This window comes from Corvus hawaiiensis, chromosome Z (assembly GCF_020740725.1).
Source record: "Corvus hawaiiensis isolate bCorHaw1 chromosome Z, bCorHaw1.pri.cur, whole genome shotgun sequence".
NCBI lineage: Eukaryota > Metazoa > Chordata > Aves > Passeriformes > Corvidae > Corvus > Corvus hawaiiensis.
In genome coordinates this window covers 60544962-60570742 of record NC_063255.1, presented here as the reverse complement: position 1 = coordinate 60570742, position 25781 = coordinate 60544962, and the positions used below count along the sequence as shown (strand labels likewise).

General features: G+C 41.5%; 1 protein-coding gene across 1 annotated transcript in view; it reads left to right on the top strand.

Moving 5' to 3' along the window:
* Nucleotides 1-854: 854 nt before the first annotated feature.
* CNTLN (centlein) overlaps nucleotides 855-25781 on the top strand; it is a 189935-nt gene continuing 165008 nt past the window's right edge. Inside the window, 3 exon segments of the mRNA XM_048292410.1 lie at nucleotides 855-863; nucleotides 1617-1705; nucleotides 20674-20758. Coding sequence (XP_048148367.1) covers nucleotides 855-863; nucleotides 1617-1705; nucleotides 20674-20758 — 183 coding nt within the window.

Below are 25781 nucleotides of genomic sequence, written 5' to 3'. Positions count from 1 at the left end.
GTATTGAACAAAGACTTGGATACTGATGCAAAGTCATTTGAGGTATTAATTATATGGTGTACAGTTTAGGTTTTGTGTTACCTTTCTTCAAAAATTGAATGTGGTCGTGCACCTTAGTGCACCATAGTTATTGTTTAGTTAACTAACAGTTACTAATGGTAACTAATACTGATAGTAACTGTTAGTTACTGTTTGTTTGCATACAGCAGGTTCACTTGGTTTTGAAGAGTCCTTACACTAGTAACCCGATTTGGATAGAGGAGCACTGTGGTATTTTCAAGTGTTTTAAAAACATCTTGTTCCTCTTTTCTTTCTGCACGAAGATTTTAGTTAATTGTTTGATTTTGTTTGAAATTCAAGAAACAGTCAGCATTTTAAAAGCTGTTCACAGCCCGTGAAAGACAGCTCAAATTTTTCTGCTTTTAAAAAAGATGAATTCTTTCTGGTGTAGTGCATTTTGCATAAGCTGATAATGGTCTTGAATTGCAAGATCTTTTTGGCAATTTAGTTTTTAACATCTAGAGTTGACATTAGAAAGAATTTCTTGTCGGGTGTTGGAACAGGCTACCCAGGAAAGTGGAGGAGTTATCATCCCTGGTGATATTTAAAAGACATGTAGATATGACATTAGGGATTAGTGGTGGATTTGGCAATGTTAGGTTACTGGTTGGACGCATTGACTAAAATGTCTTTTCTAGTCTAAATGATCCTGTTTCCAAAAAACTAGTAGACATAGCTGCACTCTCATTATTTTTGCCTGTTGAATAGGCCTAGCTGCCAATATGATGGGTTTGGCTTATTAGTTCCTAATTTTATGTTAGACTGTTTGAGTAGGTTTCATCCTAGTCTGGACAATGGTTTATGTACATATATTTTCTTATTGGTCTTCATCTTTTGCTGGATTTTATTTTTCTTCCCTAACATTTTTATATAATTAATACATGGGTTTGGATTGTAAAATAACTAATATTGGTGCTTCCAGTAATAAAATCATATTGGAATAGGAAGACACCAATGAAAAATATAACTTATGTGTGGTAAAAACACAAATGTGGGAAAGCTTTTAGCTGACATCTAGTTTTCACAAACTTTATGAAGTCTGTTTGTATTTCTTGCTCTCACTTGAGGTTTTTGTTCAGAAACTTCTGCATACATATGTATGCAGGTTAGATGAGTGTGTATTACAAGACTGTTTTACTGCATATTTTAAAATAAAGAGCTGCATGTGGTAAAGCTTTATGTTGAAGCATGTATTCCAGACTTAGTATTTAATAGAAGTTGTGTCAATAACAGTAATAGATATAGCAAAAGGCAGCTTGTTTGAATAATATACTTTCTGCTGCCATATGTTGCATTGCATACTATTTTAATGTTGATTGTAGGTGTTTGTTTTACTTCAAAATTCTGTACGGCTAAAACTTTATTTATTCAAGAGACCTGTTTGCTGTGTTTTTGTCATTCATGGGACGGTGAGTAACTTGCAGGGAATTCTCACTAGAATAGGGTTTTTTTGATAATTGTCTTTTGAATGTGCTCAGTATAACTTTTTTTTGTCTGTAAAAGGCATTATATATGTAATGTGTTTTTGTCTTTTTTTTTTTTTTCCTATTTCTAAGGCTGATAAATAATTTGTGTGGTCTCTTTGGAAACATCTCCAAGTGTCAAAACCAGATCTTACTCGAGCTGTCAGCTTGGTTGTGGAAAGGTGAGTTTGAAGATTTAACATGCTACTAAAACCAAAAAGCAACCAACCTCCCCCGCTGATACCATATTCTTTATCTTTCTAATTGAGAACTATGTAGAATTCTAAAAATGTGTTGAAAAAGTTTAATAGTTAAATTTTGTGAAGAGTGCCTAGAATACAAGTTCTCCTTTTTTTGTGCTAGTTGAAGCTTGCTTTAAAATCTGTTCTCACTGAGATTGCTGTACTGCCGTTGAATACATTTTTAAAATTATAAATGTACTGCAATATTTTGTTTTCCTGTTGGAAGAGCAGGAGGAGGTAAATGACTGGTAATTTTCCAGTGTCATAAGCTGTTGGGTTACAGTTACATATGTAAGTTATGTTTATCTGAATTCTTAAGGAAGTGAAAAGTTAGGACTTGGTAATAGAAGAGATAACTATCATAGGATCGTAGAATATGCTGAGTTGGAAGAGGTCAGGATCATTGAGTCCAACTCCTGGCCCTGCTCAGGACACTCCAAGAGTCACACCAGGTACCCGAAAGCGTTGTACAATTGCATCTTGGACTCTCTCAGGCTGGTGCTGTGAACACTTCCCTGGGGAGCCTGTTCCAGTGCCCAGCCACACTCTGGGGGAAGAACTTTTACCTGACTGTAGGAGCTTCCTTCTCTGTTAACACAGACAAGCAGGATCTTACTTCTGCAGCTTATTTCTCTGAGGATAGTAACGGTGATGATTTCTTCATGATACTAACTGTTATCTGGTTCCTATAAATGTTAGTTAATTATCACAGTATGCAGTTGATTGTTTTGTAATGCTAATACTTACGAATTCAGAATTTTTGTAGGCCAAACATAAGGAGAATGTGAATGAATTGGCTGTCAGAATTGAAACACTTGATTATCTTAGGGTGCCATGAGTTCCTCTTTTGAAATGAAAAATTGGGTTTTTTTAAAAAGAAAAAAAAGGGATTTTAACTTTTTTAAGTGGCATGCCATTTTTACTTGAAGCTTTTTATAGATTCATGAGGGGTCCTGGCTCCTTTGAGTTTCCATTCAGTGCTTTGATCTTAGAAGGCATGTTTCGTTGTTCACATCTTTCCTTTCTGGACTTCATCTGTACGTGTTCTTTCACTTGTGAAAATATAGCATTAATTTCTTTAGCTGGGAGTGCATTTCACAGAATCATGGTATTGTTACAGCTAGAAGGGACCTCTGGAGATCTAGTATAGCCCCTCTGCCAAGGCAGGGTCACCTAGAGCAGGTTTTACAGGTTACGTGTCCAGGTGGGTTTTGAGTGTCTCCAGAGAGGGAGAATCCACAATCTCTCCAGGCAGCCTGTTCCAGTGCTCTGCCACCTTCAATGCAAAGAAGTTCCGCTTCATGTTGAGGTGGAAGTTCTTGTGCTTTACTTCATGGCCACCGCTCCTCATCCTGGTGCTGGGCACCACTGAAAAGAGTCTGGCACTCTCCTCCTGACACCCACCTTTGAGATATTTGTATGTATCGATGAGATCCCCTCTCAGTCACTATTTGCTATAGTGTTGTCCCATGTTCTGCCTAGTATAAAGCAATGAAAATTTTTGTCCAAGAATACAATGTGATAAGGGAACCAGAGCTGATATTCTAAAGGATTCATATCTAGAGGAAGACAGTGATGGTGTGAGGACATGCATCTTGTTTTAAGACAGCTGTTATTGGGGAGTTCACATATGGTCACCAATGGTATCAAGTAGCTGCTGGCTTTGTACTGGGACACTTAACTGCAGGGAGTAGTAGCTTGGCTGTTGAGACAGTATACTATTTTTACTACTGTTTGTATGTTTGATTTGGGAAATAATTTTCATATATGATGGAGACTGATGCACAGATTTATAGCATCCTTCATGTATGTTGAAATGCAAAATCATAATGGTTTGTTTCCTAATGGGATTTGGTTATGTTTCCGTGAGGACAGTGGTGGTAGAATTGATCTTCCTTCATAAAACATTAAAAAAAAATGAGAGGACTGCTTAAAATATATAAATACAGTATTTAATATGTGTAAACATACATTACATGTATGTAAGCACAATTATATTGATAATATTAAAAAACTTTATTGTCCTAACCACATTTTATAGATAGCTGAACAATGTGGAAAATTGTAGTTCTTTTACCTGAAGCTTAAGAAGGCAGAAGGTGTTCAGGCTTACTAACATTCTTTATTAATGTTGCATATAAAAATAATCGGGATGAATTGAAGCATAGACATGTTGGAAAGTATACATTTAAATAATGTTCAATAAATTAATTATTTGGAGTTCTTGAATTGTGTGCCTATATAAGATACAGTCTCTCTTCTTTGTTTTTTATTCTTCATGTCTAGGAATATTTTTGTGATAGTTGTCTCTTGCTTTAAATTATTTTATGCTTTATTTGGAACAGAAATTAGTAATTTTGTGTATTATCCTGATAGTTACAATGAATATGGCATTCTTATATACCACCTTGATGCACACTAGCAAGATAATAAGCTGAAATTTTTTTGTATGTGTTTTATACTGTATAGAGGCACTGGTGACTGGTGTGTGAAACCCTGCCCAACATACTTCTGTTAACATGCTTCTCTAGTTTTTTTATGTCCTCTATTCTTTTAGAATTACGCTAATGGTTTAGAACCTTTTTGAACTCAGGGCTATACATTTATATCACAGCTTTTCCATGTGTCTCTGAATTACGGAATTAAGAAAGAAGAAATTGCTTCCACAGCTTCTTTTTAGGTGTTATCATTACTCCTGAAAATCCTGGAATAGGTTTGGATAAAACCCATTCAGTATATAGGAGTTTTATTAATCACAACTTTGAACTTTGGGGTTGCTTTGATTTGACAGATGTACCAATAGTGTGTATTTTTCTCTTTAATTGATGTAGCTTCATCTCTTTTTCCTGAGAATGGTCTAATTGCTGCTTTGGAAATAGTTTCTAGCCCAGCTTTACCTGTGAACCTTCTGCACAACCAAATTACAGCCCCATGTATTCTATCCTAACTTTTCCTGGTTTTACTTTCTATAATGATTTCCTAAGTAGCTTCAGTTTCATGACTGTACCTCTTCACACTCTCATCCTTTCAGAAAAGTTTTTGTCTTATTCCCTACCTTGTAGGAGTAAATAATACTTTTTTATGATAGTATCAGTTTATCTTAGTTCCAGTACATTGATTAGCTTTACAGGGAATCTGTTATCTAGCACGGTTGCTGTACAGAAGATTACAGGACAACAGATTTTCTGGCTTTGTTAATCTGGGAAAAATACGTGGGTTTAAAGAGTATAAAAGAGTGGGATGATCAAATAACTGTTATAATTAAAATGATTCCTGAAGCATGTCACTTGGGAGGATCTCTGCTGCTTGCAGTATTTTTTTCTATATTATACACAGTTGTATCAGATGAGCTGGAAATTGAGAATTTACACTAAAATCTGATTAAAGCCATTTAAGTCTTACAGAATTTATTTTTCCTTCTCACCTATATTAGGAACAACAGAGACCCAGTCATATTCAAGTTCATAACTTTTTCTGTCTTGCTTGTGCTTATTATGAGATTTTGAGATAGAGACAAACAGAATGGAATGGATTAAAACCTTTTTTTTTGCTTCTTGTGACATGGGTACCATCAATGTTTACATAGCTTCATTTTTCCAGTATGTTCTTTCCACCAAAAATTCCATAACCAAGAAATGGTTCAGTCCCCACCAAATCTTTGTTAGAGACGGCCCGAGATCATAAGCTGGATATGTAATGGAAGCAGACAGAATCTATGAAAGCATAGGCATGTGTATCCTAGATCATATATATATACATAAAGAAACAAACAGTATTGTTCAGTGCATTTCATTCATTAAACTGATGAAAGAGACAGCTAGGCTTTCTTCATGAGATTACAGTGACAAGAATAAAAAGATGCAGGACAAAATTTTCACTTAGAACATTACAACTTAAACTACAGATGTGTGATAAAGAAAAGAAAATACGTATTAGGAGTGGGCACTACTAGTTTTACAGTAAGGTAATTTATATTTATGGCATTAGACAATTCCTTATATTATCTTTTTCTGAACAAACCAGGAAAATGTAAAAGACATAATTTGGGGGATGTAGGGGGAAATAACTAGTACCTTGCCATTACTTGTCTGTTATTTTCAAATGCTTTCATGGTCCCAAAATAGAAGTTCTCCTGCCCTAAAATAGTAAAAATGCAACTTGTACTTTTTTATGGCTATGCTGCTGATTCCTGTAATACACCAATGATATTATACTTTTCAGCAGTCTTTGCAGTTCTTGCTGGATAACTGTAACTATATTCCCAATTTAATATTCAGATATAAACAAAAAATTATCTTTACTGTGCAAATGAGAAATGCCTTTGGGATATGTAAAAGCCTCCAGGTATTTTCAAACAAGCCATTGTAAAACTACTACTCATGTTAGTATACTTTCCAGCTACTTTAAATACTATTGATCTCAGTATTATGTAAAGAATATGCTATTTCTAGTTTGCTGCCTTTTGAAAGATTTTTTTCTATGATTTAAAAAAAAAGGTGCTAGAAAATAGCTCTTATTAGGTAAATGCATGTGTAAACTGAAGTGGAGTTGGGGTTCAGATGAGAGTATGAAATGTTTTGAAGTATTTTTGCAGACTTCAGAGCTCTGCTTTAAGACTCTTCCTTCTATAGTACATGAAATCTTGACAAGTCAACAGACTTAATTTTCCTCTAGGGCTTCTAGCTGACTCCTTTCCTTTCTTCTGGAAGGGGGATGTAGCAGGATCCATTAATGATCAAACTGTGGCAATGATATAAGACTTGGTAGATGTACATGGGGATTTTATTATGCTAGGTAATACATTTGGCAAGCCTGCCTTACGTAGAGGTTTTTCCGCATCTAAATTTCAAGTGTGCTTTGTATGGCAGGTCTTAACAAAGGGAAAGAATGGATTTATCATTTCAGGCCACTCTTAAGAAACAATGGCAACCTCAATGTTACTGCCAATGTTGTTTTGTTCTTCTTGCTGAGGAGTTACATCTGTCTAAAGGTGAACAGATGGACAAAAATATGGCCGAAAAGCAAGAGATCAAAAATAAGCAAAGAATTTTTGGAAAGGTAATTACAGGAGCTTACGCTGTGGTTTGCAGCATCCTGTGAATAGCAAATTGTGGAAGAAACATAAACAGGTTGACATAGATTCTTCAGTGACTGAAGATATGCAGATGTACTGAAAATGGCAAGTACATTTAATGTAAAAGAATAAGTGAATGTGCTGTATGAATGAATGCTGTAGATCGCCTACGTTAATTGAAAAAATTAAAAATCTGTATCTCACATCTTTTGAAGGGATGGTAAACATTGTGCAGAAGCTTACTTAAAACACCCTTTTACAAATTAACAGGAAACACCATCACAGCAGGACAATGATGTAAACAAGATGTAAGCCATTACCATTTTGTCACTCTGAATTTAAAATACAATGGACTGCCCAGTTACTATCACTCAATACAGTGGATAGAATAATACAACGTAAGAGTACAACCTTTCTGGCTAAGGTCAAATAATTGTGATTTTCTACAGTTAATGAAACTTTAATACCCTCTTTCATTAAAAATTCTCAGAACGTTGAACATAAGTCAACATTCCATGGAGAAGAAGGTATTATGCAGTTTGCATGTGTGCATATCTGCATATCGGAGCACAAAATATTGACATGATAATTGCAGTCAAGCCTGATTGAACAGTGGCCTCTGGGAATTCAGCTGGTGTTGTACCAACTGGATGGCTGCTCAGGACACAGTTTGAAATGCAAGGTGCAAGTTAGCACTTTATTCAGCACAGGCAGGCATCATTTAAAAATCCTTGGAGGAAACCCTGGTGATGTGCAGATGTTAAAGCAGTCTGTTCTGAAGTGCTGATATTTTGAACACTGTAAAAGACTTGCGTATTTTAGATGAAAAATGTTTGCAAAATTACTGGGCAAAAATGTCTGTATTTTTTGTACTACTTTAGTGTAAAAATATGTTTAGTATTTTGTAGATGTTACTTAAAATAAGACATCATCATATGCTTAAAATGAGAGGCTTATTCCTTAATACATCATCTAATGAATTAAATCAATCAAGTTAGAGATTCAAGAAAATTTATGTTTTTGTAATGATGCCTTTTCATTTTGAGACATATCATATAATATAGAACTGGCTCCATAGATAATTTACTAAGGAAACAAGTTCATTTAACATTTGTTATTAGATCTTGAATTATTTTTGTAAAGAAATGAAAATAAGTGTATCCCGGGATATAAGGGGAAGAAATAAAGGATCTTCTAGAATCTTAGGTGAAATTAAACTCTTGATTAAATGAAGAGAGCTTTTTTTTTTTTATTAGTTCTTAACTAATTAGTTCTTAACACTCTAAAGTTTCTTCTAGGAAGATTAAGGCATAGGCTCTGTTTCTGCTAACCACCGACTGTGCAATCACAGGAATGTGACTGTACACAGTAATTACAATATTGGTTCCATATTTACTATAACATTGACAGTCTGTGCTCTACAACTTCACTTTGCACGTGGGTGATTAATTATCTGTTTAATACAAACAGAATGTGAATTTTGGAAGTCTGTAAAATACTTGGAGGTTGGAGGACAAGGAAATAAGGTAATCAAATTAAAGCTGCATCACGCAAACTGATATTTTATAGCCTTTCTAGTTCTGCAGCCCTTTAGAATCAATGAAATGTCTTTCAAAAGTAACAATGTTTCTCGAAGCAGTTTATTGTAGTTAGAGGTATACTGTTAAAATGCAGTCTATTGTTTTACCACACTGTTCAAAGTTTGCAGTGTATTTATTCCTAACTTTCTATTTAAGACCAAAGATGTCGATATGTTTTTGGGTTTGGGACATTTTGGTGGGGTTTTTTTGTTTGTTTGTTTGTGGTTTTGTTTGGGTTCTTTTTAAATTTTTTTTTATTGTTTCTTTTGGTTTTTTGTTTGGGGTCTTTTTTTGTTTGGTTTTTTATGTTTGTTTTTTTGGTTTTTTTTTGTTTGGGGGTTTTCTGTTTGATTTTTGTTGTTTTTTTTAATTCAGCGTATTGTAAAACTGAAAGGATGTATTCCATGAAACATGTAAACAGCAAATTCAATTTATTAGTTAAATTTATTTTCATTTAGCTGATGTAAATGTGACATAATTATATAACAACTCCAAGTTACCTTTTCTTGACAAATGGTTAAATGCTTGTTTGATAAAGACCTGCGGTACAGGATACCTCTTTGCTCATACTGCTTTTGCTGAAGATTTGTAGAAACTTGAACAAACTTCTGATTTTTAAAGTATTAAGGTTTTTGCTGTTTTCATACCTCATTCACAGGTAAATGTTTCCTCATAGTCTAATGTTTCATTTCTGGTAAGCCAGTAAAATGGTGCCAAACATCAAGAAGGTTGTCTTGTATAATTGAGTAGAGCATAATACAAGAAGAAAATCGTAACAGAGGAAAAGCTTAAGAATATTTTCTCAGTTTCTTCATTTTTGTGGGAAGCTGAATCTCAATAATTTTTGTAGCTAAATGCATCTGTGTTAAACATTTAAAATAGGTACTACTCATGGGAAAACTGATTGGAGCTTAGAATGTGTACAAATTGACAGCCTCTCTTTACTCCATTTTTCATCCTAAAGAAGTCTGCAAATATTCTTAGCTCACATCATTATTGCTCATCAGTGATTCTAATTAGCTAAACAGGAGTTTGTCTCAGTCATTGATCATCATCAGCTTCTTGACAGTGCCTGAATTTTCCCCCCCCATATTCCAATGGACTTTTAAAAATACATTTTAGAGACATAACAGCTCAATGAATGAAGGTGTTTGAAGATTTTTTTTTCACAACATTTGTTACACTTTAAAAAAAGAAGAGGTGATTACTGCAATTCCTATCAAGTCTCATTTTAAGGTGTGACAGCAGATCCAAATATGATGCGCAAGTTCCAGTCAGATACACGACCTTGAGTGTCTGTGGGGAGTGATCCTGTAACAAGCATGGGAAAACGTCCTTTGCCGTCAGGAGAAACTACTGATAAAATTGCATATGAGGTTTCTCTTTAGGCTTCTGACAACTTCCATTGTGTACCTAACTTCTAATAACTAGAACATTTTTCTTTAGATGTGGGTGGTTACATGTTTTGTATTTTGGGGGCATTAGCACAGCATGTGTTATCTAGAGAGCTTGAGAGAAAACGTCATGAAGGCAAAATACATTAAATTTATCTAAACTTTCCCCACTCATTATGATGATGTTAGATCTGTGTTTATAAACTATATTCTTTGACATCTTTGTCTGAAGGAGTGTTTTATCAAGCACTGGATAGGCGGAAAATGCTGCATTTAACTGGAAATGCACTTGGAACTGTTGGCTAGTAGGTACCTCTGTTACAGGCATATTTTTTTGCTCTAACAGTGATCTGGTTTTTTTTCCTCTCCAGTCCCAGACTTTATTCTTTAAACTCCTTTTTTGAAACCATGTCCTAAAGTCGGAGGGCTCCATAGATTCTTAACTACCAATAATAAATCAGAATTAGCTGTGCGTACTGTTTTTCAGAGCTGTTTGTTCCTTTACTTGGTTCTTGTTTCACTTACTTTTTTTCTGTTTTCTCCTTTGTCTCGGTTTTGGAAGACAGGTGTCTGCTAAGGAAGGCAGAGGCCCCCCTTGAAGTGGCAGATATAACCCCTTTTCCCTCCAAGTTATTATATTTTGAAATCAAGAGCCTTTAGGCGAAGATGTGGGAAATAGGAATAACAGTTCTTTACTATATATCTATATGTATATAACCAGTCAAACAAAACAACAACAACTATGGCAGTAACAGCAATCACAAACCCAGTGCCAGCCTTCTCGGCTGTCATGCCCTTTCCCCTCGGGTGCAGTTCCGCTCGCAGCCGGCAGGGGCGCTGGCGGCTCCCGGTGAGCAGGGCAGGTGCGATGGTTCCCCCGCGGCTGCAGGGGGCGCTCCGGAGCGAGCTCGGGAAACCCGCGGCTCTGGTGCCCTGGGATCCCGGGAAGGATGGAACAAAGGCTTCACAAACCGCTGGGCAGCTGATCCCGGGCTCTCAGGAACAGCAGGCTGAAACGGCAGGCTGGAACGGCAGGGACGGGCGCAAATCCCGGGTGGCAGGCGAGATGTATCCAGATGGGAAAACCCCACGGAGGCCCAGGCAGGCAGGGCGAGCAGGGCTACAGCGTAGCGAAAGCTCGAAGCAGCAGCGGGGCAGGGCAGCCACAGCCCGGTCTCCAGCAGGGCAGGGAAAGCGGCTTTTGGGGTCCCGGCGTTGTTTCCACCAGGAAGAAAGAACGGCCAAAAAGAAAGAAGCAGCAGCTCCTTTCCCTGCAGCTTCTCTCTCCGGACGCTCAGAGCGAACTGACCCCACACCCAGGTGTAGACAAAGGAGTAGCCAGGCCCGCCCCACTCCCCTTTTTGTCTTTCTTAAGTACAGCTATTTGTCCCCTAGCAACATGCATATGGGAGAAAATTCCTTTAACAGGAAAAAAAAACTAAGACTAAACTAAAACCCCAACATTATCCACCCCGAATTTTTTCCCATACTAACATGTTACATGAAACTTAACTTTTTTAACCATATAAATCTATGCATTACCCAAATTATATACAAATATACATGCTGATACTGATACAAGTACAGAGCCATGGGTAGTTCACCCTAAAACAAGGTCCCCTTGAGGTAAGCATCGGGTCTCTCCATCCTTTTGCATCACCCACCAGGTGCAACCTGGTCCCTGAGCAAAAACAGCCCCACGGATGGGTTTGTCTTTGCTCAAGGCGGACTTTACCCAAACAGTTTTTCCAAGCATACCTCTCATGTGCACCACTGGAACCTTATCCCCGTCTGTTGTTTCTAGGGGTTCGGATTGGGCAGGGCCTGCTCGGCTGGCGGAACCTCGAGTGTTAACTAACCAGGTGGCTCTTGCTAAATGCATCTCCCAGTTTTTGAAAGTCCCCCCACCCAGTGTCTTCAAGGTGGTTTTAAGCAGTCCATTACACCGCTCAACCTTCCCAGCTGCTGGTGCATGGTAAGGGATGTGGTACACCCACTCTATGCCATGTTCTCTAGCCCAGGTGTTTATAAGGCTGTTCTTGAAATGAGTCCCATTGTCAGACTCGATTCTCTCAGGGGTGCCATGCCTCCAAAGGACTTGCTTTTCCAGGCCCAGGATGGTGTTCCGGGCAGTAGCGTGAGGCACAGGGTAGGTCTCCAGCCATCCAGTGGTGGCTTCTACCATTGTGAGCACATAGCGCTTGCCTTGGCGGGTTTGAGGCAGTGTGATGTAATCAATCTGCCAGGCCTCCCCATACTTGTATTTGGACCATCGCCCACCATACCACAGGGGCTTCACCCGCTTGGCCTGCTTGATCGCAGCGCATGTCTCACAGTCATGGATAACCTGGGAGATACTGTCCATGGTTAGATCCACCCCTCGGTCTCGTGCCCACTTATAGGTGGCATCTCTGCCCTGATGACCTGAGGCATCATGGGCCCATGGAGCTAGGAACAGTTCTCCTTTATGTTGCCAATCCAAGTCTATCTGGGACACCTCTATTTTTGCAGCTTGATCTACCTGTTTGTTGTTACGATGTTCTTCATTAGCCCGGCTCTTGGGGACGTGAGCATCTACATGACGGACCTTCACGGATAGCTTCTCTACCCGAGTGGCAATGTCTTTCCACTCCTCAGCAGCCCAGATTGGTTTTCCTCTGCGCTGCCAGTTTGCCTTCTTCCACCTTTCCAGCCAACCCCACAGAGCATTGGCTACCATCCATGAATCAGTGTAGAGGTAGAGCTTTGGCCACTTCTCTCTTTCAGCTATGTCCAGAGCTAATTGGACAGCTTTGAGCTCAGCAAATTGGCTCGATCCACCTTCTCCTTCAGTAGCCTGTGCAACTTGTCGTGTGGGGCTCCATACAGCAGCTTTCCATTTCTGGCTAGCGCCTACAATTCGGCAGGAACCATCAGTGAAGAGGGCGTATTGTCTTTCACTCTCTGGTAGCTCGTTATATGGTGGGGCTTCTTCGGCACGTGTCACCTGCTCCTCTTCTTCTTCAGAAGATAACCCAAAAGTCTCACCTTCTGGCCAGTTTGTAATTATTTCCAAGATCCCAGGGCGACTTGGGTTTCCAATTCGGGCGCGCTGCGTGATGAGGGCAATCCATTTGCTCCAAGTAGCGTCGGTGGCGTGATGCGTGGAGGGAACCTTTCCTTTGAACATCCACCCCAGCACCGGTAGTCGGGGTGCTAGGAGGAGTTGTGCCTCTGTGCCGATTACTTCTGAGGCAGCCTGGACTCCTTCATAAGCTGCCAGGATTTCCTTCTCTGTGGGAGTGTAGTTGGCTTCAGACCCTCTGTAGCTTCGGCTCCAGAATCCCAGTGGTCGGCCACGAGTCTCACCAGGCACCTTCTGCCAAAGGCTCCAGGACAGACCATTGTTCCCGGCTGCAGAGTAGAGCACGTTCTTCACTTCTGGTCCTGTCCTGACTGGGCCAAGGGCTACCACATGAGCGATTTCCTGTTTGATCTGAGTGAAGGCTTGCTGCTGTTCAGGGCCCCAGTGGAAATCATTCTTCTTGCGGGTAACCAGGTAGAGAGGACTCATGATCTGGCTGTACTCGGGAATGTGCATCCTCCAGAAACCTATAGTGCCTAGGAAAGCTTGTGTTTCCTTCTTGTTGGTCGGTGGAGACATTGCTGTGATCTTATTGATGACCTCAGTGGGAATCTGACGTCGTCCATCTTGCCACTTTACTCCCAGGAACTGGATCTCTCGGGCAGGTCCCTTGACCTTGCTCTTCTTGATGGCAAAACCAGCTTGCAGGAGAATTTGAATTATTCTCTCTCCTTTCTCAAACACTTCGGTTGCGGTGTTCCCCCACACAATGATGTCATCAATGTACTGCAGATGTTCTGGAGCCTCACTCTTTTCTAGTGCAGTCTGGATCAGTCCATGACAGATGGTGGGACTGTGCTTCCACCCCTGGGGCAGTCGGTTCCAGGTGTACTGCACGCCCCTCCAGGTGAAGGCAAACTGAGGCCTGCACTCTGCTGCCAGAGGAATGGAGAAGAATGCATTGGCAATGTCAATAGTGGCATACCACTTTGCTGCTTTGGACTCCAGCTCGTACTGGAGCTCCAACATGTCTGGCACAGCAGTGCTCAACGGTGGAGTCACTTCATTCAGGGCACGATAGTCCACAGTCAATCTCCATTCCCCGTCAGACTTGTGCACAGGCCAGATGGGGCTGTTGAAGGGTGAGTGGGTCTTGCTGACCACCCCTTGACTCTCCAGCTCGCGGATCATCTTGTGGATGGGGATCACAGCATCTCGATTTGTCCGATACTGCCGGCGGTGCACTGTCGAGGTGGCAATTGGCACTCGTTGCTCTTCCACTTTCAGGAGCCCAACTGCAGAAGGATTCTCAGATAGTCCGGGCAGGGTGTTCAATTGCCTAATGCCCTCTGCCTCCACAGCAGCAATCCCAAATGCCCACCTGAGTCCTTTTGGGTCTTTGTAGTAGCCATTCCGGAGGAAGTCTATGCCCAGAATACAAGGGGCCTCTGGGCCGGTCACAATCGGATGCTTTTGCCACGCCTTCCCAGTCAGGCTCACCTCAGCTTCCAAAAGGGTCAACTGCTGTGATCCCCCGGTCACCCCAGTGATGGATACAGGTTCTGCCCCCACATGTCCCGATGGCATTAAAGTACACTGTGCCCCAGTATCAACCAATGCATCATATTTTTGTGGCTCTGATGTGCCAGGCCATCGGATCCACACCGTCCAGAAAACTCGGTTCTCCCGTGCCTCTTCCTGGCTAGAGGCAGGGCCCCTCTAGCCCTGGTTATCATTCTTTCCCTGGGCGTACATGCTCGAGGTACCTTCAAGGGGATCCGACATATCATCTTCCCTTCTGTAATGCCTGGCAGCTCGGTCACGGGAGGCTGAGGCTACCTTCACCTTAGCGGAACCCCCTCGGTTAGTGCCTCCCTCCTTGAGTTCACACACCCGCGCTGCCAGGGCAGAGGTGGGTTTCCCATCCCACCTTCTCATGTCTTCCCCATGCTCACACAGGAAAAACCACAGCTCAGCTCGTGGGGTGTACCCTCTCTCTCTAGCAGGGGGACGATGGGCTCTGACTTGGGGGCCTGTGACTCGCACTGGTGCCACACTGACCCTCCTCATCTCCTCCCTCATCTCCTCCCTCATCTCCTTCATCTCCTCTTTGAGGTCCTGGACCACAGCAGAGACATGAGCTTTCAGCGGGCCATTGATCATGCTGTCATAATGCCTGAGCCTGTTGGCAACAGAGCCCACTGTTTCTCGGGTATTGTCAGCATCAGTCGTTGCAATGAAGGTGGTGTATTGCGATGGCCCTAGCCTTGCCAGGTTCCACATCATCTGTCCTGTGCACCTGACCTTATCGGGGTCATTATCATGCTGTCCATCCTTCCCAAAGAGTACCTCTAATATTGCCACCTCTCTTAGCTGTTGGATCCCTTGCTTGAGTGTCTTCCACTGCATTCTATGATGATACTCCTGCATTCTTTCTTTGTGAATGAACCTTTCTCTCACACTCATTAAGAGCCGCTCCCAAAGAGAGAGAGGCCCTGGCTCCCTCACAAATATCTGGTCCACACCTGGGTCCTGGGTCAACGATCCCAGATACCTTGCCTCACCACTATCCAGTTGCACACTTGTGCCCATAAGGTCCCAAACCCGAAGCAGCCAGGTGGTATAAGGCTCACGCCCCCTTCGCACAATGTCGTTTCGCATAGCACGGAGACTGTCGTGCGACAGGGACTCAATGATGACTTCTGGCTCTGGCTCTCCTGCTGGTTGTGAGGGCCCTGGTTGCCCATCATCATTAACTGGTCGTACTGATTTGGTCTTATACTTCCTCCTTTGCACAGGGGCGACTGCTGCTGGCTGTGGTTGTCCTTGTGGTTCAGCTGAAGCCTGGACGGTTGTAACATCCGTGGGTTCCACTGCTGCACCATCGGACTCACCCTCTTTGGGGCAGGGAGAGGGTTTTTCACTAGCTGAGGAGGTGTATTCCCTTAGCAATTGGCATATCTCCTGGCGCACCTGGCCCATCTCCTGGCACATCTCCTTGCGCACCTGGCCCATCTCCTGGCATATCTCCTGGCGCACCTGACCCATCTCTTGGCACATCTCCTGCATCCCTTTTGCCAGTACCCCCACCCAGTTTGGGTAGTCCATTTCTGAGGTGGACTGTTGGGCGGTATCAGTCTGTGGGGCGGGATCTCTAGTGTCTGGGGCTGTGGCAGGCTCTGGCTCTGGGGTAGGATCTCTAGTGTCTGGGGCCGTGTCAGGTTCTGGGGTAGGATCTCTAGTGTCTGGGGCCGTGTCAGTCTCTGGGGCAGGATCTCTAGTCTCTGGGGTAGGAACTCTACTCTCTGGGGCCATGTCAGGTTCTGGGGCAGGATCTCTAGTCTCTGGGGCTGGTGTCCGGGTAGATATCCAAGCCAATCTCAACTTATCCTTGAATGCGAAATAGAGTAGGCCTATCAGCAGCAGATGGTTAGTATTCAGAGGGAATTTAAACCCTTCGAAAATTGATGGGGTGGGCCCAAAGAACTGGTTGAGGGGTTGGGAGAAAACTTCCCCTGGTGTCATTTCCTCACAGAAGGTACCATTGTTAACATAACCCCAAAAACATGTGCTCAGTGTGTGATAGCTGTTTATCCATGTGCCCACATTCCGGAGGAAGTTAAAAACCCATGAATTCCTCACCTTCTTGACCCATAACGCAAGCTGGATAACAGCAATGGTAGCCTTAGTCAGAGGACCCATATTCAAGTAAGGAGCTGCAAAGGGGAAGAATATAGCCACGGCTACATGCCACCCAGACCAGGGTAAACTAGACCACATAGTGCTGCCTAACAAGGTTCCAATATCCAGCACATAAAATAAAGTTATCGAGGAACTGTTATTCCTTTTTCACCTCTATCTCTTAATGCCCTCAGGCCACACGTTGGGCGCCAAGATCTGTCTCGGTTTTGGAAGACAGGTGTCTGCTAAGGAAGGCAGAGGCCCCCCTTGAAGTGGCAGATATAACCCCTTTTCCCTCCAAGTTATTATATTTTGAAATCAAGAGCCTTTAGGCGAAGATGTGGGAAATAGGAATAACAGTTTTTTACTATATATATCTATATGTATATAACTAGTCAAACAAAACAACAACAACTCTGGCAGTAACAGCAATCACAAACCCAGTGCCAGCCTTCTCGGCTGTCAGGCTATTTCCCCTCGGGTGCAGTTCCGCTCGCAGCCGGCAGGGGCGCTGGCGGCTCCCGGTGAGCAGGGCAGGTGCGATGGTTCCCCCGCGGCTGCAGGGGGCGCTCCGGAGCGAGCTCGGGGAGCACGCGGCTCTGGTGCCCTGGGATCCCGGGAAGGGATGGGACAAAGGCTTCACAAACCCCTGGGCAGCTGATCCCGGGCTCTCAGGAACAGCAGGCTGAAACGGCAGGCTGGAACGGCAGGGACGGGCGCAAATCCCGGGTGGCAGGCGAGATGTATCCAGATGGGAAAACCCCACGGAGGCCCAGGCAGGCAGGGTGAGCAGGGCTACAGCCTAGCGAAAGCTCGAAGCAGCAGCGGGGCAGGGCAGCCACAGCCCGGTCTCCAGCAGGGCAGGGAAAGCGGCTTTTGGGGTCCCGGCGTTGTTTCCAGCAGGAAGAAAGAACGGCCAAAAAGAAAGAAGCAGCAGCTCCTTTCTCTGCAGCTTCTCTCTCCGGACGCTCAGAGCGAACTGACCCCACACCCAGGTGTAGACAAAGGAGTAGTCAGGCCCGCCCCACTCCTCTTTTTGTCTTTCTTAAGTACAGCTATTTGTCCCCTAGCAACATGCATATGGGAGAAAATTCCTTTAACAGGAAAAAAAAACAAAGACTAAACTAAAACCCCAACATCCTTAAAATAAATTTTTAAAAACTAACCACTCACAAATGTAAAGTTCCTTAGGGAAACTTACCTAACTTACCAAGTTTTCCAATCAATTAATACATTAGAAAACAAGTTTAATAATAAATTTCAAGTGGTGATTGCATAGTTGAGTTAGGAGGCTATCTAATTAAACAGTTTTTGTGTCTTGATTGGGTCTTGTTTTATGGAAGGCAGACTTTGAGAGAGGAGATGATGGTTAGAGTTGGGAAGATGACGGCATATTGTGGATGATAGACTTAAGGTCAGAATACTTCTGAGGGCTGGAGGCAATGCTAATCAGTGGTTCATGGGGCTTGTCTGTGGTTAATGGTATGATTCCTTCTGTGTCTGCACCTGACTCTTCTAAGTACTTTGTAGTAAAGACCTGCTTTCCTTTTTGTCTTCTGAAGCTCTTAGGATTCTGGATCAACTAGTTGTGTGTGTGTCTAATCTTGAATTCTTAAGTTTTCTAGCTGTAATTAAGACCTGACCAAACTTTCAATGTTACATTTCTTACAGTTTGGGCATAGATCAATATAGGTGTATCACTTCCTCAGGTTGGGGTAGCATGGTTACGGGAGAGTGATAACCTTCTTCCCCAAATATTTGGGGTTTGATTACTGCAGCTATTGTCTTTGAGAAACGGTAATTGTTGATCACCATTTAGGACTCCACAGCAAAGAAATTACGAAGAAGCATTAGTATTTCTATATTGGAACAGTTTTTGTTTCATTTAAGTTGAGGAATAATGTCCAGTACCTATAATGAACAGTATGTCTCCTTCAGGAACTTGCACAAACTTTTGGGTTAAGTATTATACAAATAAACTATTCAGACATTTTTGCTTACTAAATCCTGTTCTTTAAGGTTGTCTAGAATCTTCTAGTACAAAGTTTTATATACCTACCAGAAAGTCTTCTACCATTTTTTTAAAACGAGTATAAGAATGTGACTTCTGTTAGCCAGATGCGTGTTATAAGCAGGGTGAATCGGTTTCATAACCTGTCATGTTTTGAAACCTGTTTGTTGTTTTGGCTCTAGTGCTCCATTTTTTTTAAAATTTGTTTTTTGGAAGGACATCACAGCATAACTTTTGGAATGCATCAAATAATTTCATATTTGTGTGAATTTCTGTAATCGCAGTCTACTTAGTTCTGTTCTTGTCGGTTTTCAAAGATAAACTATGAAAAGCTGTTTGTACTATTTGTTTTACTGCTCATGTGTTTCTAGCAACCTATCATGCAGTTGCTTGATGGTTCTGGTTGCAGGTGATCAGATGCTTTAAGGTCAGTATTTGATGTTAATTTTTCTGTTAAGTTTCTGTCTCACTTAAAATGTTAAATACATTTCAGATATGAAATGTCTTTTGGAATACTTGTTGAATATTCATGATTTGACTTTTCTCATTACAGTGCCAAGTTATTTTCTTTATGAAGTAGATTTTTTATTTAGTGACATACAACTGACTAAGACTGCTTCCTGTGTATTTTTATTATTCCTAACCTAAATGTAGCTTAAATGCATACCTTTTCAGGTAGGTTTTTCTTAGTTTTCTTCAGGTCTTACAACACATCATTGCTGCTATATTTGCAATCGGAGAGAGCTATTTAGAGTTATGATGCCTTGAGACCTGAGTTTCCAAAGCCCTCACTTCAAATTCTGCACCATTTTATTTAATTCTTTGTTTACTCAAGATTGGACTAGATATTTTAGCAGTCATAGAACTTTATTTAAAACCCCCATGTTATTGGATGGCCTGTTACAACAGTGTAGTTTAGTTTTCAAGATCTTTGGTATCATTAGGCTACACAATAATACCTAATAGTGGAGAAAAATAATCCTCCATGTATCTACTGTCCTTGTTGGCCACTGTTACAAAATGCTTCGGCAGATAAGGCCTTTTGTGTACAGCTGGGTATTTTCATCCACTTCAGATCAGATTTACAGACTCATGTGTACTAGTATTTCATTCCCCTCCAGCTCCGAAACATTCCTTATTTGGTAGAGCAAGAGTTGCTCAAGTAGGAATCCTTTGCTTCCATAGGTGGCTGATACCAGCCATGATGCAAGTTTTAACTATATTGTGAGAACAGGGTTAATCTGTATGAGTTTCTGCTTCCGTCAGCTGTGGTGCTGGGATTGCCTGAAATATTTGGACACTTTTAGGGAATATATATTTCTAAGCCCTTTGGTCACGCATATGTGATAAGAACTCTGACTGGTGCTAAGGAATCTGAATATCCTTACTGTTGCAACATTTGTTTTCCTTCTGCCTAAAACAAGCTAGTAAGGGCATCAGTATTTGAACTCAGTTAAGAAATAAGATAGCAGTGAGATGAGGTACTTCGTTAAACAAAGCATTAATGACTCATCAACTGGCATTGTACAAAGTATTGCAGAGATGGTAATAGCTGTACACTTTTTAACCACATAGAGTGGCTCTGCTCATCCCGCTTACTCAAGCTTCTGAGCTGTCTTTTTTTTTTTTCTGCTGGTAAAAGTTACTTATTCTGTCCCTGTGGAAGATAGTAAAATAACTATCTATGATGTTCAAAAGTGTTGTTTCAGACACAAAAATGCCATGTAACTGTGAGAAGGACTTCACAAACCCAAGTAGCTTGGTGTTCTGCATTGCAAAGAAGGAGCAAAAACATTTTGCTCATTCTATGTTGAAGTACACTTTCTAATTTGGGAAAGAATGAGACAGGTCATTTCAGCTGCTTTAAAAATATTAAGACCTCTTACTTCTGTTTCTTTTTGAACAAAGTTGCATTAGATGTTTACAGATGTAATTTGCTGTCACTTGCCATATGCTCACTGATTAATTCTGCAGGGCCTGTCAGCTTCAGATAATTTAATTTTCTGTGCTTTAAAATGACATTCATTATCAGGACATGAAAAATTCAAATGATTAACTGCAAATTATGACTAATAAAGTGTCTCTTTTTTTTGTTTGTTTCCAGAGAAAAACAGAAAGCTGAAGTCAAGGACAGAAGAATTTTAGAGATTTTACAAGCCAAAGACAGCAAAATAGAATCTCTAGAACAGGTTTGTATTATGTTTAAATAGAGCAGTTAAGAAAACTTGTCGTTGACATCACATTTATGTTTCTCAAAATAGAAAATAATTTGCTATTGTGTCTTAAGAAGAAAGCTGCAGGTGATTCAGAGATTATAACTTTCTGATAAAGTATTATTTAAACTCTTTTGTGTGTTCAAACAGTTGTTACTTAAAAAGTTCATATTTAAACAAATATATAGAAAACATACATACATTATATATAATATGATGTGCAGTAGATACATTATATTTTATTATAGAATTCTTTATTATAGAGATTATATAATGTATAGTATATATAGTATGTAATCTATATTATATACTTCATATACTGTAGAATTATATCTAATATTTAATATATTAGATGTAATATATATTACATCTAATATAAAATGTAGATCTATGAAAGATGTAATTGTAAAATAATACAGTAAAATAAAAATACTGTTTATTATTAAATAAACTTTTACTTTGTATTACAGCAGTGGCTGAAATTTCAGTGTGTTGTCACATCCTCATGAGGTGTGATGTGCAAAGTGATGCACACACATCATGTTTAGAAGCCAGCAGTGTATGATTACTCCTGCATTTCTATCCAGTCCTTATCTGAAAGACAAAATACCTGTGAAGACCTTTACCAGGATTATGTTTGCAGTACTGTGCTTTTAAGAAAGCTGCCTACTGTGGCAGCATCTGAATCTGGGGTGTGCATCTCCATGAGATTGCTTTCTGTGGTTTCAGATCAGTTTCAGAAGCTGAAACTAATTGATCAGAAATCTGAAATTGATGGTGTGATGTAATTACATCATCCACGTGGCAATGGAGAGAGGCTGGTAACTGTGACTAGAACCATGGAAAACTGGCAGCCTGGAAAGAAGAGTTTGTCAACAGGATGGTAAAACTCTGGATATACATACAAACTTGGGAATGAGAGGCTGGAGAGTAACCCCACAGAAAATACAGGGATCCTTGTTGACAGAAAGCTGAGCATGAGTCAGCATTGCCCTGGCAGCCAGGAGGGCCAGCAGTGTCCGGGGTGGGGCATCAGGCACAGCATCGCCAGCCTGTCAAGGGAGGGGATTGTCCCGCTCTGCTCTGCACTGGGGCAGCCTCACCTCGAGTGCTGGGGGCAGTTTTGGGCACCACAATAACGAAGATGGTGAAGGGCCTTCAGGGGAAGCCCCCTTGAGCTGGGGTGGCTGAGGTTACTTGGCTTGTTCAGCCTTGCGAAGAGGAGACTGAGGGGAGATCTCATTGTGATTTATAACTTCCTCATAAGGGGAAGAGGAGGGGCAGACACTGGTCCTCTTCCCTTTGGTGACCAGGGACTGGACCGGAGGGATTGGCTTGGAGTTGTCAGGGTAGGTTTGGGTTGGATATTAGGAAAGGTTTGTTCACCCCAAGAGTGGTTGGGCACTGGAACAGGCTCCACTGGGAAGTGGCTATTGTACTAAGCCAGAGTTCAAGAAGCATTTGGACTGCTCTCAGGCACGTAGTGTGATTCTGGAGGTTGTCTTGTGCAGGGCCAAGAGTGGGACTTCATGGTCCTTGTGGGTTGCTTCCAAATCAGGATGTTCTGTGATTTGGTGATTCTAACAGATGAAGAGAACAGAAGTTGTTCTGATGATCATCACAACTCTAATGCAGCCCTTACAATTAGCTTCCCTTAGAGTATCATTGACTTGGGGGGGGGGGGGCAGGTTGTGAAGGGCACCAGATGGTGCCAGTGCTGTGTATAAAAGCAATGTACAGAGGTGATGTCATTCTGACCTTCTTGCCTCATCCATTGGCTGGGATGCTGTAGTGTTGAATCAAGAGAGGGATTGTTTCCTGAGCGTGTGGTTTTGGTGATTTGGTGTCAAAGAATGGAGCTGGCTTAAAAAACAATGTAGTAAGAAGTGTTCTTATTTATTTTTTACTGAATGTGCTCCTTCTTTGTTCGTCTAAGGAGAAAAAGTTATTATTTATGTAATTAACATGCAAAATAGGTTGCTTGTGAAAATGTGCATTTTGACAGAAATGGTAATCAATGTTCCTTTCTGTAAAGTACAGACAGGAAGACTTGAAAGCTGTGTATTTCAGTCTACTAATTTGTTACATCTACTAAATTGAGATTAGCCAGTCATGTCTTCTGTTGTTTTTCTCTTCCCCTTCATGCACCATACAAAGATACCAGTTGCAACAGTATAATTTGTTGTAGGGTTTATTGTCTAGGAATTTCTGGGTGACCACCAAAAAGCTGATTGTATAAATCAATGTTGAGTAAGATAAAAAAGAAAAATCAATGTGGTATCTCATCATTTGACATAAATGTAAGCTTATATTGCTTCTAGAAATAACAACAAAACCCTGTAAGGAGAACATGAGATCATATTTCTTGTCTTGTATTATGCTTAGACTTTATCCTGACATGCCTAAGAGGACTTTTAAAATTTCTGTAAATATGACAGTATATTCTCCACAGTCTAGGTGAGTGTCATGGGTTAGCAAGCGTAGTCCTGGAAGTGATGTTCTTGCAAAGGAGTGCTTACAGCTCCTCTGTGACCTGATAGAACCTATCAGCTGGCCAGTTTGAATATGGACAATTCTTTAAGCCACTTAAAATTGTGACCAGCTCTGTGATCCACACTTAAGAACAGACAAACCCCCCCCCAGCTCTCTCTCGTTTCCGGCGCTGGGACAGGTGGCTGTGGGCCCCATGCAGGGGCCAGTGGGCCCGGCCAGGCCCTGCTCGGGCCAGGCTGGGCCAGGCCACGGCCATCCTGGAGCCATGGACCTGTTCCACCCGTGGAACCCCCCCCACTGCCTTGCTGTGGGCAGCCGGAGCAGCTCGGCTCTCCCCCTCTCCACTTCGATAAGCCACATTCCAGCTGCAAGGCCTAGGTGAGATTAACCCTTTTAGTGCTGTGAAGAGCTGAAAACCTGAGGGAGAAGAAAGAGGAGATGCTTAAAGCTGAAATTCTGTTGTAAAGCTATGATATATCAGAGTATCCCGTTGTAATTTCATGAAGGCAGGGGGGGTGGAGGATTCAACTTGTACTTGTGAGCAAAAGCACCTGTGCTGAGATAGGCAGATGCTGATGCAGCTGTAATTTAATGAGAAATTTGAACAGGGAGAGATGGAAGTGATGAGGACTTCTGCTCCAAATGAAAAAGGAGAAGACCTCAGTTCCTAGAGATGCTCCCAGAGATAGTCCTAAAGATGAAGATGAGGAGGACCCTTTGCTCCCAGGGAAGGAGAAGGGCCTCTATTCTTAGAGATGAAATGCTCCCAGAGATGGGTGAGGAGAACTTTTATTTCTGAACGGCTCAACCTTAAAATTTCACCCCAGTAATTTCAAGAGTGGACCCTCGAAATCAGTTGTGGGAAAAGCTGCAAGTCGTGGGAGGGGACTCTCACATGCGAGCAGAGAACCAACCTGGGCGGCTGTCTCGTGATAATGTTTTCATAGCATGGGCAAGAGAGACTCCTCTTCCTAAATGGACTGAACAAGGTTATTACAGAAGTGGTAAACAGACTGAACATCTCAAGGGTTGTCTTTTTACATTGTCAGTGGGAGAAGGGAGGAAGGTGGGTGGAGGAGAAGAATTCTGAAGGTGTGGTATGATTTTTTTTTTTTTCTTTAGGTCTATTAATAAACTTCTTTATATTCTTTCAAGATTGGTGCCTGCTTTGCGTTTCTCCTAATTCTTATCTCACAGAAGGTAAACAGTAGTGAGTATTTTGGACCAAACCACTACAGTGAGATAGATCCATCTAGTTAGTTCTTACTGAAAGCTAAATGAAATTAATTTGTAATGAGATTAGTATCAGAGTGGTTTCTATTTTAATAGATACTACTGAAAATCAAGTAAAATAATAAATTTGGAGACTTATGATTGAGAAGTAATATGGTCTTTAATCACATTTGTATAACTAACAGGGAAGAAGAGTGCTCAGATACTCGTGAGAATTGATACTCATTGCGGCTTTAGGGTTAAAATAAAAGTGGAAATCATCATTATTCAAAACTTCTGCTGTCCAGTATCTTTGGAATGGAGTATATGCATTGAACTTCTGTTTACTTAATAGAACTTCAGCATGACAGCTGGTGATGGGGTCAGTGGCTCTGACCCAGGAAGAGGTGACCGGCCCGGGGAGATGGTCCCAAAAGGAATCACCTTCCCGAGGCTCGGTGTCTTCCCTCAGCTGCTGGCAGGAGGGCCCTTGCAGAGGCTGTCAGCTCTTTAGTGATTGTCAGCTCGTGATTCCAGCTCAGCTCTGGGGCTGCGGGGCAGCCTCCAGGCCAAGCCAGACCAGAGAGAGAGTCGAGAGGCTCGTGTGGCTGGTTCCACACGAAGGTAGCTTTATTGTGGGTCCCCTCCGGCGAAGGGGAAAGCCAGGGACGAGAACTCTCTCTCTGCACAGGGGCAGAGGGTTTGCTTTTATAGGGATACAGGGGTGGGTGAAGGCCAATGGGTTACAGAGGATCTGCATAGAGTCTCCTAAAGGATTGTGGGTCTGTCTTTTCTCGCCGTGACCACAGAAGTGGTTGCCTTTCCAGGGAGTCCTGCTGGGCAATTGCGAAATCTCTGGTCTCAGCAGAGATCCCTCCAGGGCAGGGGCTGGGCATACCCCACACTTCAGGTTTTCACCTTTCCTAAATTACAGTGTTGTAATCTTCAGTTTTATGAATAAGACTTCTTTTTGGTCATGAACTTCATATTGTTTTAATGCATTAAAGTATGAATTAGTGTGGAACATTTAAAGATGTACCATTCAAAGTTTCAAATAAATTTGTTAAAGCACTTAAGATTAAGATTATTCTTGTCTATTATTCCACATAAATTCAGTACAGAATGTATTATATTTGAGTTTTCCATTGTACTTTTACTTTTCCCCTTTTTTTTTTTTTTCTTTTTTTTTTATTGGTTTATTGGTAACTTTTGGTCCTGATAGTCACAACTGGGCCTCATCTTGCATATAGATAAGTTTCTTCTAAATGCTGTGTGGTAAAAATCTTACTCCTTT